General features: G+C 29.0%; 1 protein-coding gene across 8 annotated transcripts in view; it reads left to right on the forward strand.

The window, feature by feature from the left end:
• Window positions 1–17,649, forward strand: part of LOC112684524 (regulating synaptic membrane exocytosis protein 2) — a 37,869-nt gene extending 20,220 nt beyond the window's left edge. Inside the window, exons 4-21 of one of the 8 annotated variants that reach the window (XM_025556085.1) lie at window positions 107–419; window positions 953–1,014; window positions 3,759–3,987; window positions 5,125–5,283; window positions 5,368–5,385; window positions 5,499–5,647; window positions 5,724–6,098; window positions 6,168–6,346; window positions 6,411–6,534; window positions 6,609–6,911; window positions 6,970–7,253; window positions 7,973–8,103; window positions 8,175–8,315; window positions 8,909–9,068; window positions 13,562–13,764; window positions 13,834–13,973; window positions 14,374–14,514; window positions 17,422–17,649. In XM_025556085.1, the coding sequence (XP_025411870.1) occupies window positions 107–419; window positions 953–1,014; window positions 3,759–3,987; window positions 5,125–5,283; window positions 5,368–5,385; window positions 5,499–5,647; window positions 5,724–6,098; window positions 6,168–6,346; window positions 6,411–6,534; window positions 6,609–6,911; window positions 6,970–7,253; window positions 7,973–8,103; window positions 8,175–8,315; window positions 8,909–9,068; window positions 13,562–13,764; window positions 13,834–13,973; window positions 14,374–14,514; window positions 17,422–17,424 (3,114 nt within the window). In that variant the 3' untranslated portion in view covers window positions 17,425–17,649. Of the gene's footprint in view, window positions 1–106; window positions 420–952; window positions 1,015–1,377; window positions 1,548–3,758; window positions 3,988–5,124; window positions 5,284–5,367; window positions 5,386–5,498; window positions 5,648–5,723; window positions 6,099–6,167; window positions 6,347–6,410; window positions 6,535–6,608; window positions 6,912–6,969; window positions 7,254–7,534; window positions 8,104–8,174; window positions 8,316–8,908; window positions 9,069–9,794; window positions 9,931–13,561; window positions 13,765–13,833; window positions 13,974–14,373; window positions 14,515–17,421 lie in introns of all 8 variants that reach the window. The other 7 variants (XM_025556079.1, XM_025556080.1, XM_025556081.1 and 4 more) reach the window with 7 other exon arrangements.
• Window positions 17,650–17,693: the final 44 nt, after the last annotated feature.

Below are 17,693 nucleotides of genomic sequence, written 5' to 3' on the forward strand. Positions count from 1 at the left end.
TCGGGATATGTAGACAGCTAATGAGTATACACCAAATACTACAATCCCGTATCGCTCGCCTGCGGCTTATATCTTCAAAACCGTTATAATTAGCCGTTTCCTTCAGGCCCGAGACGATTACTACCGTGGTGGTCAGCTAGAAGGAACTCACAGGATCGGGGCCAATAACCAATCGTCCAGGTCATCGCACCACCAATCAGTGCATCAGTTCGGCCCTGCAGTAGACTGCAAACAGCTGTCGGTGGGCCGTGGTGGACCCGGCTCCAACCCGATGCGCAAACACAAAAGGCCCGGGAACACGGTACCTCCCGAACGGCTTCACCAGCAGCACCAGCAGCACATCAGTTTTTCCAGTTCGGAGGAAGAACTACGGTCCACATCCGAGTGTACCAGCTGCGACGAGCACGAAAGTGAAAAAGGTAAGGTGTCAGTCCATCACGTCTACTCCCCCCCCCTCCAACAACCCTTTTAACCTAGTCCGTAATCCAGCGTCATACACTTACACCGTGCCTACACGGGAACGCGCTGCTGTAAAAAAATCACAGTCGTTTTATAGTCAGACCGTATCCATGCGTAAATAAGTTTAAACACCGTTTCATTTCTGGCGAGACGACGTGTACGCAGCTTATATCATTATTATCGATTTTTTTTTTGTTCTTTTATCACACGATAAAAACTGTTTCGTGGATTTCGAATATTTAAAGAAAACACACACACATCATGTATACGCACGTCGTAACTGTACCCGTTGTATTGCTTTACGATCGGAACGAAAGTGGAGAAATTCGAGTTAATATATTTATTTTTTCTAAAAATTATCTCTTGGTACATTTCGATATCGATGACCCACATTCACGATCTAAATTTTCTTGACGGGTGCAAGTAGGTGGGGACATTGTAAGAATACGATTCGCGGAACACTAGTAATGTTATTGATTGAACTGACGTATAGGTGACGCAGAGAGTAATGCGGGAGAAGACCAGACTTATAAACATTCAATGACATTATTATCGGTAGGTTTTTGGCGTCTGTAAAGCTCGTTTTTTTTCAAATTATTTTTATTTTATTCAAAACGATATTTCTTACATCGTTTTGTTTAATATTTTTATAGTATATTATACTAATTTTTTATTTTTTGTTTTTGTGTTGGATGAATTTTTATTTATAATTTAATTTTGTGATTTTTTTTTTTTTTTTATTATACAATTTTGATTTTTTGTTATGGCGTTACCCAGCAAACATGCATGCGTCGTGACATTCTTTGATTATCCCTCTTGACTATAAACATACTTGTGTTTTCTTTATTGCGCTCTATTACGGTTGGGGCTCTTGAGTCTGGGCGGTTTGAGGTTAGGTGACAGTGTGTTGTCATTTAGCAATTTGCCGCAAGATGGGCACCATTAATGGATCTAGGCGAAAGAAAACCGTGCGATTCGACCATCGACACCATCAAACTACCCAGCAAACATCCAAAGACTCTGGATTCGATACTGGCAGTTCGATATTCACGTCCAACGATGACCCAATATACCTCAGCGATATTAAGGTACTGAAATGCATAATGCATTGACTTAAAAACATAAAATAAAACTAAATAAACGGAATAGAGTAGAATCTATTGATGGCAAAATCGAAAAGCCTTTATTTTATATATATATTTATAGTATATAGTTAGTAAACTTGTCATTTTTAGTTTGCTGACATTCTTATAATGTCGAAAATAACTATTCTGATTTTCGTCATAAGCTCACCATGTTGATTTACAATATAGTCATATAACATTGTACAGTTTGTTACACCAATAAAAACGCTATCATATATACTAATAATAGTTTATATTTGCTGTTTAAGATAACGTTTGCAATTTTAACATCGTAAAAATTATATCTATTGATTGTTCTATTGCTCAAAGAAGATTAGTGTAATTCATTGTTATTGAATGCAATTCGATTGTTTTTTTTTATTACTAAATATTGTTTGTTATTACATTTATAATTAATTTAATACAATTTTCATTGAAATATTAAGCTATACGTATAGTTCATTTTTATGTATAACTAATTTAATTAGTATTTATAGATTATAGTATAGTATTTTGTAAACAATTTGAGGTATTAATATTAAATTTAGTTTTTATTGTAATATATTTGTAAATATATCTTTCTGAAAACATATCATATGGTTGAAATGCAAATTACATTAGATTTATAAATATAAATTTATTGAAAATTTTCATAAATTAAGAGTATAGGTAACTTATATCATAAGTAATGTATATTATTTACAGGATGTATATTATAAATATAATACCTATATTAATTTGTATTATAATAATGATACATTTAAATTATTTGTATGATTTTAAATCCAAAATTTTTATTCTTACATTATCAAAAGCCCAAGTGTTAGGTCTATAATAATGTTATTATAATTTCTATTACCAAACCAACTGTGATGTAAAGGTAAGAATGATTTAAAGTAAACGAAGAACACAGTTTTCTATAATTTTAATGCCAACACAGTTTACCTATTTTACTGTAATACGTTAGCTGTACTTTTATACTTTAAGTTATTGAAATAATTTACCTTAAGAAAAGTGATAAAATTATATTGCTTGTATTTATATTATAAATTTATAATAAAGGTATCAAATAAAATCTCCACTCATTGCTAACTGCTTTTTTGCATGTACATTATTCAATTTTGCATGTGTATGAATTATTATTTCTATTTTCGTGAATGATTTTTTTCTTTTGATTATTTTCTTAGTTTAATGATCGAACTCAATATTTTAATTATAGAACAAAACATATCTAATTATAACAAAACACTACAGTGGTATCATGTCAATATCATGTCACATCATTTATTATATCAATATATCATTACATTCATTGAGTTTATTAAGATATTAAGTGTTGTTCTTCATTATTTTGTAAATAATATAATAATAATATAATATTAATATTTGAAATTTGAAAATCAAATTAGACTCGAAGTAAATTATTTTATCTAATATAGATACAAAAAATAATAATACAATTTTATATGTTGTTGAATCATGATTTTCTAGTATTTGATCCAATCTGGTGTGAATATCGTTTTGAAGTGATTTATTTTTGTGATCGGGAATTTATTGAACATTTTTATAGTTAAAAATAAATATAAGTTAATTAAATTATATAACCACGATTGAAAATTCTTATTGGTTTTTTAATCATATATTTTGAATAACCCATTAAAAATGTAAAGCACGATGTGTTATGTGATATTGAACATTTTCCAATTTATTATAATAAATGAATACATTTAAGTTTTACTTAGTATCCTGATATCATAAACGGAAGGGTAATAAAATTGACGAGTGATACATCTCACTCAATTCATCCACCTAACCAACAATTCACTGTTTACGAAATGATCAAACGTCAAAATTGATGGATCAACTTATTTCTTTGACCTCCGATTATCGGTCTTAATTTCAGTTGGAAAAATAGATTTTTTTTTTTCCAATTCGTAAGTAATATGACCAAGACAATAATTCATATTTAATAGTGGAAGCTGCATTTTCTTTGAAAGAAAAAAAAATCACACACTTAAAGCTAATCACACATTACAGACAAAAAAAAAATATATTTATATATATATATATTTAAAATGTCACTGGTATGTGTTGAGTTATGATTAGATATTAGAGTCTGACGCGTGTACGACGTGTACGCGTGTACGACGAGGCTAATGCCGGTTATGTTTGCAGCAACCAATGTCGTGGCAACGGAGCCCCGATAACAAGTTCTTGATAGGTCACATGGTGCTTAACAAGTCTGTTTGGGAGACTCCGATCAGCCCGTCTTCCAGCGCGGCCGCTATGTTGGGACTGAAAATCACCGGCGGAAAATTCTTGTCGGCCACCGGAAGGAGATGCGCGATTATCGATCGCGTCCGGAAAGGAAGTACTGCCGACATGGAGGGAAATTTGAAACCGGGTTAGTGGGACATACAGCGTCTGCTGTTTCTCTCCTTTATCCCTCTCACTTCCATTTTTCCTATTTTTCTGCCGGTGTAAAGGAACAAAAATATATAGCTTAATAAAAATCGGAGTTAGTTTTCAAACATCGTATCCACGAACGTCTTATTTTTTGACGACATTAAAACATTAAAATTCGTCAAGGTTTTTGTTATGCTTACTAGATTTTATTTTTATTTAATATTTACACATTAAATGACTAAAGTTTTACTAACTTTTTGAAGCAATTATTAATCCCATAATAACGTACTAATGTGTATAGCTGCGATAATGTACACTTCAATTCAAAACGTAGTATGTTTATACAGTTTTTGAAATAAAATCAATAACTCCTAACTATACCTTTCAGTCTTTTATACTAACAATTTTTCATAATTATCATATCAATCAAATAAAACATTTTTTATAAAACAATTAATATTAATTAGAAGCTAACAATATTTTTATATCAGTCATAAAAGATTTATGATTTTTTCATACACATTATGTTTTCATAATTTATTGGTCAGGAAATCTAAAAATTAGTTTTTGTTTAAAACTTAGTAACGATGGTTTTTTTTTTCATTTTGAAACACTTAATTGAAAATAAAAATTATTTGTTATCGGATATGGATTTGGAGTACTAAATATTAAATTATGATATTATTGACATATTGGTCAAAATCATAATAATTTATTTGATTGTTTAATACAATTTTCGTATCTATATATATAGCAGTATTATGTTAGTTTAGATAAGATAAAATAATGCAGATAATTGATATTATTAAATTCATTTTAAATGTATATACTAGAATAATTCGTTGTATTTAATAATAGTTAATATAATATTCGCATCAATCATAATATGTAATAGTATTATGATAAATAAAATAAGTAGGTAAACATATTTATATGAAATATAGATATTGATGAATTCTATAGAATATTACTTGGTTTAGGATTGTTCAATTTTAAGAAAACGATATAGTTAAAACTTGAAAGTAGATTAGTTTTAAGTATTAGAATCTTATATTTTTAATAATTACATTTTCTTTTAAAAATATGTTCATTAATATATTTATATATTTTAACTATAATATGTCTTTATTAAAAGGTGACGAAGTTTTAGAATGGAATGGTTGTTTATTGCAAGGCAAAACACAAAAAGAAGTATCAGATATTATTGCTGAATCAAAACATTTGCCACAAATCGAGCTCAAAGTATCCAGATCAATACTCCCGAGAAGAGCAAATTATGGCACTCCAACTAAAGGTATACATTTTAAGATGGTACCATTGTAGAGTCCCTGTTCTAACACCAATATTGATTAATGATGCTTGTTTAATTTGCTTTCAGTTACAACGAGTTCAATGGGTTAGCGCGATTTCAAACCGCCCTACTGATGCCCCTGACCCTTTTACATTTATAAAATTGATTTAAAAAATAAATAAAAATTATAATATCAATAAATCTCTTTGTGTTTTTAGGCTTATATGATTTGCGTAAAGATAAGCCTTACGTTATGGTGACTTCGCCGGGTAGTCCTGAGCATTTGGCTTCAAATCCAGCCCGGATTCTAAGGGCTTCCAAAAGTGTCACCGGTCCGAATAGTTTACACGTCGGAGGGAAGATACAGGTAACTGCCATCAATCAAATATACTGTTCAAGTAGTGACCTCAAAACCTCGTTGTAATTTTGTATGGGTGCTTTAGGTTAAATTGGGTTTTGACCCGCAATCACTGAAGTTGGTCGTAACGATAATGGCCGCTTCAAATCTTTTACCACGGTCTGATGGTTTACCAAGATCAGCGTATGCTAAGGTATGTCTTTTACCGGATACAAACGAGAAATCTAAACGAAGAACTAAAACGATCATGAATTCCACTGACCCTAAATGGAATCAAAGTTTTTCATTTACAACTATGAGAAGATCGGATTTGAAGTTTAAAGTTCTTCAAATATCATTATGGGATTATGATAACAATCCTACAAATCAGTTTCTTGGAGAGGTATTAATTGAACTGGGATTGAAAAAGTTAGAAAATTTAGCTGAATGGTATCCATTGACTGCTCATCAAGAAATAACCGTATGTTTTTTTTTTTTTTTTACTTGGCTTTAAAACTCATTAGACTATTTTGTTTTGTGATATTTTCAGGGAGAAGGAGGTGTTACGATAGGTGACTATGATATGGAATACTCTGGAGAACATTTATCTCCCCCATCTACATTATCTCGACAATCAGATTCAGATGCTTCAGATGTTGATGATTGCTGTAGTGGAAGAAGAGTGGGCGCTGATGGTGCATCAATAAGTAGCCTTGGTAGTTCTATAAGGTATGTAGCCTGTTGTGATAATATAATTAAATATTCTAACATTAAATAAATAAATAATTTATAGTCCACCACCTGATTATGATCATTTGGATCGTAGAAAAAGTCGTAGGGATATGTCTCCTCTACAAAAGTCATACGTGTATGGCACGACGATTGAAAAAAAATATGGATACGAGACCAGTGTGAAAGTAAGTATTGACTGTAAAAATAAGATTTAATAAATAATTTATTAAATATCTATATTATTTTCGTATAATAAAAGCAACAGTCCATTCCTAGTCGATCCACGACAAATGTTAGTCATAGATCAAGATCTGCAGCACCGACTGATTCTCCTAGCCAACATTCCAGATCACGATCAAAAAGTCCAACCATGATCTCTGATCGAAGAAGTTTATCACCCCCAGATTATAGGTATCCTGGAGGTGTACCGAATTATAGACAAGGTCCTTCTAAGTTTTTAGTTAGATCAGCAACAGCTACCCCTACATCCACTCCCAAAAAACGCCAACTTCCTCAAATTCCAGGAACTATGCCTTCTTCGTTAGATGAACGAATTCCATATGTAAGTTTTCTTTTTAAAACGAAAAGTATCGCTGAGATGCTAAAATGTGTTATTTCAGTATTTTGATGATCAAACGTCATCCGTGCGGAGAAGAACGAGACAAGTTCAGCCAAGAAGAATTCAGGGTAGATCTGGAGGCCTTGGTAGATTACATCATTGTGGTGGACTTAGTGATAGCGACATACCTATGCAACAAATTCGATCTCTGACTCCACCACATGTTAGGGGATCAATGATGTCCAGAGGAGAAACTGGAGACACTTGTGATATTGATGATAGCGATAGTATCATTAGCAGCGCTTTATCTACGCAGTCTGAACAGCCCAGATCAACGAGATTTTGGTAAAGAATACAATTTATATTGATCAAGGTTTAAAGTTAACATTCATTGCAATTTATAAAAATATTTAAGTTAGTATTTATGTTTGTCATTAGAATCATTACTCATCTATCTTTGTACATTTAGATGTCTGATATTTCAAGTGGCATATTGTGCGTGTATGAATTCCTTAAATAGTGTATATTTGTTACATCGGCTCAAAAATTATTAGTATTTTTCATACACATATTCATGAATGGGATAATATCTAAAATCTCACACCGATGTGTTTTGTCTTTTGCAGCTGCTGCAACGCCACCGATTACCGCTACCCATCAACGTCCCATTCACCCAGCTGTAGTTTTAGTAAAAGTAGTAGCAAGCGTGATAGTATCCATTTGTACCGTTATAATTCATTTCCTGCCGATTATTTTTTACTTCATCCGATAGATAATAGACCCATTCTGGCGGAATACTCGCCAACTGAAAACCCAAAACCATTAAAGAAAACACGATTCAATTTAAATCATCTAGATAGTCATGATCCTCTTTATGATTCAGATTCCGGATTGGATTTGCTAGGTTTTCAATCACCGACAGAGAAACAAAGATCCCGTAGGAAAAGAAATCTGACTCTAGATTTAGGCGAATCAGTGTTAGACGTAGTGGGTAGCTATAGTGGCGCTGCTGTAGCGTTTAGTTATGCTTTAACCGACCCTTTAAATGCTATTGTCCATGGCAGTGATTATGGAGCGTCGCACAGTAGATCTGGATCACAACAGTCTCCTGTCATGGTGCCGACTACCGATAACAAAAGGGCTCAATTTTCGAGGAGCCTGTCTAATGCTGATGTACAGACAGATAACATTACCGGTATGGTTTTATTATATTTACTAAAACCATTTAAATATTTTTGTTATCGAACCGTTGATACCGGTTTTTAGATTCTGGTAGTTCTGGAAAACGAAGAGGAGACTCGTCTTCCTTAACTGAAAGTGCCGGTAAAAGCTCAGCTTCTGGGACCAACTCTTCCGCTTCTGGAATGGGCAAAAAAAGCGCTTCAGCTTCTCAATTATCAGCAACCGGTGAGTGCTATTCTCAGAAAAAGATTTCATACCACTCCATGATTAAATATGTTTGAAACAAGTCGATTTTTTCTTATTTATCATGAATAAATTCCTTTAATAAAGTAACAAAACCATATAGATTTTATTATTATGTAAAAAATTGTTTAACTAGAAAACATGTTGTTCTTAATTCTTTGGTTACGTCTCTTGACTATTTATGATTTATTATTTCAAAATTTCTTTATTTCAAATGTTTCTAATTAGTAAATTTAATAACTGTTAATATTTATTTTATAAAATACGAATAAATTTGTAAAAAAAAAAAAAAAATAACAAATATCTTAAGTACTTTTTTCCCCAAACGGTCGAGTAAGACGTACCTATCAAAATCGTTCAAAATGTTATTTATGTTACAAGTTGTATACATATATCTTTATTACTTACAACATATACTTATTTTTTTTCTATTCAAATATCCACTTTTCTAACAGTTGATTAAAACATTTCAGAAAAGCAGCTTTTTATTCAATTTGTATTTTAAGTAATGATTGTTTACCTATTTATATTCATTTTGCTATAGTAAAATGATTAATTTTGGGCTGAATTTAAAGGACGCAAGCGTAGGTTAGGTTTTGGTTCGAAAGGAAAATCTTCATTTACGGTGCATAGAAGTGAAGAAGTGCTGCCTGGCACAAGCCGCCCCCTCATCAAACAGCCGTCCAGCGTTTCTAGTGACGGTGAAGCATCCCAAGACGGCGAAAGGTTAATAATGTATGATATTTGTAATTTGTTTTATGAAAAAAAATATATTAATAATAAAACCACGGAGATATTGATGGTATCCGGGATGAAGACCAAACATGGTAAAAGTCAAAGAAGCCTTGTGTATATTGTCGTTTTGGTTTGATGATTTTCAAAAAAGAAGTTTGCCTTTGCATGGGAATTGGATCATCACTCGTGTACATATAATTTTTGTTGTAGAATGTTTGTGCAAAATCTGAACATATTTATGAAAAGATAACATCGTCGCTAGAAATACTCAATACAGTTATTTTCATGGAAAATAATAAACAGACGCTTGTAAATATTGCGAATTACAAACACCCCGGTTACGTCTATTGGTATTGGAACATTTTCAGTCATTGTAGCCAACCAGTAGTCGTATTCCGGTTAGATGATCTTTCGTTTTTTTCACTTAGTCATATATATATATATATATATATATATATATATATATATATATCAATACCTTAGGAGTTCGTGCATAGTTGTAGAATGCTTTATTACGGTACATAATGGAGTATGGTTTTACCATACTAACAATTTTTACTGTAAACTATGCAAACAGTGTGTATACATTATAAATGAGCGTCGATGGCTAATGTAATATCACCTGAATCCTATCGCAGACCGCTGTGATAAATCCTTATAACTAGTAATTTCCACTATCAACATAATTGTTTCGGATATTGTTTTATTTGATTGATTGTTGGATAGAAGGAAGGAGCTCGAAAGGGAAACGCGGTTCAGGTGGCGGAGGCGGTGGCGCCCAACCCAATTTTAAGCGGTCCCAAGAGGTGGCCCCGGGCAGACAAGCAAGCCTCACCAGTCTTTCTAGTGATTGTCCGAGCTCGTAAGTAATCCTGATCTCCCAAGTCATCCAAATACATCAATTTATCTCTATTTTGGCCTGTGTGTTTATTTTTAGCTTAAAATTCTTCCCTTATTGCACGTTAAAACTGTCTGTACGCAATTAATACTATTAAAAATGAGTCGAAATCAATATCGATAATAAACATTTTTTATTCATTTAGTTTTTTTTAATAACTTAATTTTGAGAATTATTATGAATCATATTACGCGATTTCAAAATTCAAAATTCAAATTTGGATAATAGAATAAATGTTTATACAGAAGTACGGCATTTAAAGCGTTATAATAAATCTTATTATAAAAGTACAACATTTAAAATTTTCTTCTTAGTATATTTGTTCTTGAAATTATAAATTTATATTATATTATTGGAAATAAATTAAATATTAGTTAAGAATATATTAATCTAATTAAGTAGTTATTATATATATTAAAATGTATTGATGTATAAAAATAGTACAGTTATTTTTATACATTTATAAAATGTAGTAGATATTAAATTGATTGCACCAATATTTTCACTAAAATTCATAAAAGTTATTAAGCTTAAAATAAATGCTTATTAAATATTCTTCATTTGTTATTTTCAATTGATGTATGTGTTTTGTGGTATATTTATTACTTTTCTAACACATTTTTTCAATTTTATATTATTTTATTGACTAAAAATTTTTTTTTTAAATTTGTTAAATTAGAATACAAATTACTACAAATTATTTGCAAATAGTTTTTAGATACTAACAAAAATTTATTTATTGGTATAGTTCACAAAATGCTTTCAAACTATTCTTTATAACGTAATACATTTAGGTTACCGTACGAATATACGGACACTATTAAACTATTAAGTTTCCAGTGTTAGGAAAGCTCCTTATAAAAATAAATCCATTCACTTTCATGTTATTTTTGTAAAATAGGACCTCGTTTTAGATCCTTGTTTCTTAATTACCATTAAAACAAATTTCGTTTTTAGATTCTTAGTAAAAGTTTTTAAACTATTATTTATTACTAATGATTGAAACGAATGATATTGATTATCTTTTATTATTTTATTTATCATGAAAAATTACATTAGAATCATTTTAAACACTACAATTTTATATTTAAGTGTTCAGGTATAGCAGCTTGTAAATCAGATTATACCTGTTGTTTATTCTCGTTCTTTACAATACTGTGATACTTACGGACCCTTTTACTGAGTATTGATTTACTATTTACTAAAAGCACTATGTTTTATTTGATTATTTTTACTGAATTTCCGTTATATTGAATTTATTAATTTTTGAAAGCCGCATAACATAATTAATCAATATTTTTTTTATTTTTTTTTTTTATAGTAAATAGTATTATTTTATATACTACTTGAAAAAAAATCTCATTATCTGTAAGCATTGCATTTCATCACGGACTATTCAAAATGACGCTATAATTTAATCATAATATTTTTATTAAAACATAGTGTCTATATAGTACACAAATATAATACAATTATCCTTTTACTAACCGTGCAACGTTAGCCAACGAACAATTTGCTTGGAGTAAAATATAATATTTGAATTGTACATATTTTTCAGCTTACGGTATACCTAACCTTTGTGACCATAAAAACTGCCCAAAAACCATTCACATAATCATGTTGAAATTATATTATACATTTATAAATATTTATTATATTTGTTTGAAAACAAACTTGCTTTACGGTCACTATAAAAATCTATCGCATAAATAAATACTTATATTAATGATAATATAATTTCGTTTAAGTGTTATTTTGAACGCTTGAAATTTATTTTGAATAGTTTAATTGGTAAAATGATGTATTTTGATGTTCATTAGTTTAAATGGAACCCAAATTTATACTTTATACGTCAAAGTTGGAAAATTCATCTAAAAATGTTGATTCACATTATGGCCTATGAATTTTATATTCTACTATTGTGGGGCACTTATTTAAATATTGGTTTGCGGGTTCCTTGATTATTTAATTGTTTGTTTTATGCATTAAACAGTACTTTTTCATGTTCAATGTACAACACAAACAATGTTACGGTTAGAGTTTATTTTGAAATGTCTGTTGAGCATTCGGTATATTATATTTTTCAACAAGACATACAATAAACTGTTATTTTTTAATTATTTTGTGTCTTATTATAATGTGTGCACAAATTATTTGACAAAACTATTTAAAATCGGAAATGTATTTCCAATTTAAATGAGTTTCTTTTTAACGATGTACATCAACAGAACAATAATTGGTGAGTAATACATATTAGGTTAAATATTTGTAGGAATTTCATCATTAGTTTCACATTGTTGACAATATTTAACGCTTTGTATTTCTAGTTATATATTTTCAATATTTGCACGTGCATGGTTTTTACATAATTGTTTATTAGTTGGTTTTGGTGACATAATTTAGTATAGGGAAACGTATATCGACACTACAATATTGCTTAAACTCAAATGATGCAAGATTCAAGTAATAAATAGTAATAAAAATGTATTATTTTTCCTAAAATGTGAAGGTATTGTTGATAATTGATTCAGAAAGAAACGTATATTTAACCATATATAAACCATATTTCAAAAATGAATTAATTTATAAACCATCTTATTTAGGACTGTGCGATTATTATTCCCTTCTAATAATCGAATATTTGAATAGTTTTCGATTACTATCGATTATTCGATTAATTAATTTATAATCTAAAAATCGAATAATCGTATAACCAAATAATCAAATAATTGAACAAACAAATAATCGAATAAATAAATAAATAACTAATGGAATAATGGTAATATAATTTATAATCAAATAATCTTACTATGCAGTATTTTAACAATAGTAGTAATCAAATAGTTATACTGACTTATAAGTCCTCTCATCGTTTCTATAAAAAAATCATAAAAATATTAAAAAATATTAGCTAACAAATCCCTAATAACAGGAATAACTACAACCTATTTTCGTTAGACACTTACCATAGACCGAATGAAAAATTATACCATTAATTCATCATCGCCACTGATGGATCAAAAATAGCGATTTGTTTTGAGTTTCCAACTATTTTTAATCTCCCAGTAATATTACAAAAAATAATGAATTATATTTAACTGAATATGCGTTTTTACTTTCGGAATTCAGTATAACAGTGACAAGTTGTGAATGATATTATCTATTGAAAATAAAAGTTAAATTCACATATATTTTTAAAGAATAATAAATTAGAATTATTGAAGAAAATATAATAGTTGTATTAACATTATACTTAACACTCTTCTTGTTTACAATGTGTCGGTATTCGTTTTTCCGAATTTCCTACACAAAAAGAGGTGTAATGAGGTAAGTATTCCAGGATTCAAATTATTTTGATGGTAATTATTACTTGTTGCAATTATTATATCTACTATTCTCATGTTTGGTCTTCACGTGACTATCAATTTCTTCAAGCACAATGGCGATCTATGCTAATATTCTATATTTCTTACAACGGTCATGAAAATCGCGTAGTAATTTTCTTATAAGGTAGTTTTTTTCCGTTTAGATCAACATTCTATTCATCGAATAATTTTTAAGGTGATATCTAACATTTTTTCATTCATCATTTTAGCGCCGGTCAGTCCACCGAAGGTGAAGTGACCACCTTTATTGGTAAACTCGGACCAGGGCAAAAAGTCAGTCGACAAATATTGGGGACTCCGTATCGAGGTGATGTTAAAATTGGATTCAATTTTTTCGTTAACTTTATGGAAGTAACAGTTTTTGAAGCAAAGGATTTGATTAACGTTAAAGAAACGAAAACAAAGCTTCCAGGTAATGAACATTTGATAGTCTATCATCGATGGGCATTTATATCTAAGTGTTATTAAAAAATTTTAACAGATACCTACGTGAAAGTATACCTAGTGAAAGGAAAAAAATGTGTGGAAAAACATCGTACAAAAACAATTAAAGAGAGCTTGCAGCCCAAGTACATGGAAATGCTCAAATTTAAAAGTTCACCTGCTGGTTGTTTAATCCAAGTAAGCTCATACCATTTGATGATAAAATAATACATTTTAAAGTTCGGGGAAAGAACAAACGTTTTGTTTCTCCAACTGGCATTTTAGAATATATATATATATATTCATTTAAAAACATACGTTTTTTTTTTTTATTTTTTTTATATTTATAGCTCTTAGTATAAAACTATGATACCTATATTTGTTTGTTACTTTATGTAATTAAATTCAACCGAAATTGATCTGATGGGGGGTATCACAAGTTTGATATTTTTATTTTTTTTTTTTTATGGAAATGCAGTTGCTTATAATTTTTGTACTTCTCTTTTCTTTAATGCTTACAATTTATGTATTTCGGAGTATAATAGCGCCTCGAAAACTTGATTCTGATTAGATACTGAATACTTGAACTGTTTTGCAGGTGTCAGTGTGGGGCGATTATGGACGCGAAAAAGGAAGGAAAGTGTTCATGGGCGTTGCCGTAATTTATATGGACAGCATAACTACAAGTCCTGGATCGTCACTGACGGAGTGGTACAGGCTGTTTGGGTCGTCATCGTTGGTTAGTGTTAATGAACGATTTCGGAATTCGTTTCCATCCTTGTATCCATGGTAGACTTTAACGACGTAGTTTAATATTAAGTAAATAATTAGAAATGAAAACAAACATGTTGTTGATTTTAGTATTACATAATTACTATAAATCAATACATAATATCATATTTATATATAATAATATATTATATATAATATAATATTAAATGTACAAAGAAAATCATTATGCCGTAGGTATTATCGGCATACTTGAAATTCTAGAAATTGTATTAATTATAATAAGTTATTGGTAGTTTTGAAATCGAATAGGGCATTTTTAAATATTTTTTATGTCCGTTGATAATATTTAATTTATTGCATGCGTACTATAATAATATTAATATTAATATCAATAGAATCAAACCTCAAAACTTAAGCCCTTACACACTGCATGATTTTTCATTTTCCATTTTAATGGCATGTAAATTGATTTGTTTAGTTTTTTTTTTTTTTTTGTTCTATTCGTTGATTTCTATCTGTTTAGAAAATATTTTCACTTCATGGTACTTGTTTTATCTAAATATTTTATACTGCTTGGAAACATTATTATTACGTCGAGCACTTTTGATTTTTAACGTATATTGTTCCGCTTCACAGGGTACATCGGACTGTTTGCTACATACGTTTTTCATCATTTACTGCTCATTTATATTGCTAATTTTATTTTTAAATTGTATATAATAAGTGCACTATTCATCTTTTTAACTATACGTATATGCATTTAATATAATATAGCTTTTGACAATGAAATATTAAGTTATTATGATGCTATGCTTGTATTTGTTATATATATTACGTACACATTAAATTAAAATATTTGATGGTGTACATATTATTATGATTTTAAATATGTGAATACTATAATGTTTGTTAGAATTGATGTGTTGAACAGCGATGAGCTGGTAAATGTATTGTCTTTCAACATTTCCAATAACTGATTCTGAGCTGGAGTTTTAAGTTATTGGTTCTACTACGTTGTATAATTATTTTCTTGAAATATATTTTAAGATGAGCATTCCGATAATATCTTAAATGCATTATTGTATTTCGGGTTTTCTTGTTTGTAATTTTTGAGATCACTACGTTTTTGGAAAAATCTGTCAAAAACTGCCAATAGATACTGTGAAATGTTTGATAAGTTTGTCGCGTGTAATCATTTATTTTAATTAAATTGCTCTTACTAATATAATAAAGAATAATGAATTTAATAGAAATTACAAATGATTTGTAGGTTTTGAATGTTTTTACAATATTTTGTTTCAATTGTTGTTGTTCTTAATATTAATATACTATTTTTTTTAAACAGTTCCGCTCAGAATCATTTTTAAGATGTGGTATATTTCATTTATACAATTTAATATTAACATATTTCCAACACAATCATTCAAGTATCACTTTTTAAAATACTATAGCTCAACCACGATTAAACTACATTTTATTTTATAAAAAAAAAAAAAAAAAATTCCTCGAGAAATAAATAAATGTACAGGTTTAAAATAATAACCATAATAAACTAATTGATAGTCATTGGTAAATTAGGTTTACGTTCTTTGTTTATCTGTATATCACCTTATTAAATAATATATCAAATCTGATATATTAAATCACTTAAATATTTTTTAAGAATATAATATATTTTATGAATAAAATGATGGAATAGTATACGACACTAGGATAAGTTGTTTTTATTTTATATTCCGATGTTGTTTAATTATTTTTCGATCGAAAAAGTGTAACAAACGATTATCTATATTAATTCTTAGTCAGCATATTTATTTAAACCACACGTAATTTAATAAGATAAAAATAACTTATCTCTTTGTTCCACGATTTGCATTTTAAATAATTTATATGAAATTTGAAATCTTATATCTTTAGGTGTATTTATAATTTTGAAAAGTTATAAAAAGTTTTCTAGCCTCTAAAAACCAATTATTACAATAATTGGTAGAATTGTAAGAAAAAAATGAAAAAATTGTACGTTATTGATATAGACGCAATTTGTATTATGATATTTAAAGATGCTTGTATATTTTTTTTTCTGTTCACCGATCGTGCTCCTTGATATTTTCGTCTTTGTACGTTTTTTAAAAAAATTGAAACATTGAACTTAATTTGCAATTATTTCTCTCTAAAATTAATTTAATAAAAATTAATTGTAGTTATATTTTACAATAATTTAGAGAGAAAATGGCTTTTTATAAACATTTAAAATCAATAATTTAGAAGTAAAATTACTTGAAAACCAAAATTTCCGTGTGTAATGTTTGTCTAGTTTTTAAATGTACTTCTCATTCCAATACTTCTTAATTATTTTCCAAAGCTTTGTGTATCCCCAATTAATTTGATGATCTATACATTTTTTTTTTAATAATATTATTATCGCATAATATTATTACTATTAAACACCGACAAATCTTTATGGCTATATGGTAAAATCAATGGTTTTATATTATTATTAAATATGAGACATGAAAGTTAATGTATTTAAATTTTTTTATGACTTTTGTACTTCAAAATTAATACAACTAGAAAACGAATACACGCTCATGATAAATTGAGTTTTCAACTTATTACTGTAAACTAATTTTTATTCAAATCCATTTCTTTGGAAATAAGAAAAAACCGTTCTATTTATGATATTTTGTTGGAGAATCGGTTATTGCCTCTATTGGCCCAGTTCCTCATCATACGATTTTATGTATTTTATTTAATATTACTCTTGAAGGCTACCACTTCGAATACTCCTATACAAATTGCGCCTATATTTATTGATGAATGATTTGTGTATATTACCTACATTTATTATTTATTTTTTTTTTTTTGTTACCTGTCCTAATGTTTTTTCTTCGTTTGTGATTAATTTATGTTTCAGTGAGTTTTGTTGCTTCATTCTATTGGGTTTCTTCTTTGGTGGTTGCATGCAGACAACATTTTTTGTTTTTAATTCCACTTAAAAGTATTAATTATTTAAGGGCAAGTCACAGTTATGCATTGGACTATTTTTTAACGCAGATCTAACTTATATTCTCAATATTCTAAAATAATTATTTGTAAATAATAACGGAAAACATTACATGTAAATAAATAATTTATTATGGAATTATGTGTTTCGTAACATTAAAACTTTCTTATTATGTCTATACA

The sequence above is a fragment of the Sipha flava genome, unplaced genomic scaffold (assembly GCF_003268045.1).
Source record: "Sipha flava isolate LNK unplaced genomic scaffold, YSA_version1 251_pilon_pilon, whole genome shotgun sequence".
Lineage (NCBI taxonomy): Eukaryota > Metazoa > Arthropoda > Insecta > Hemiptera > Aphididae > Sipha > Sipha flava.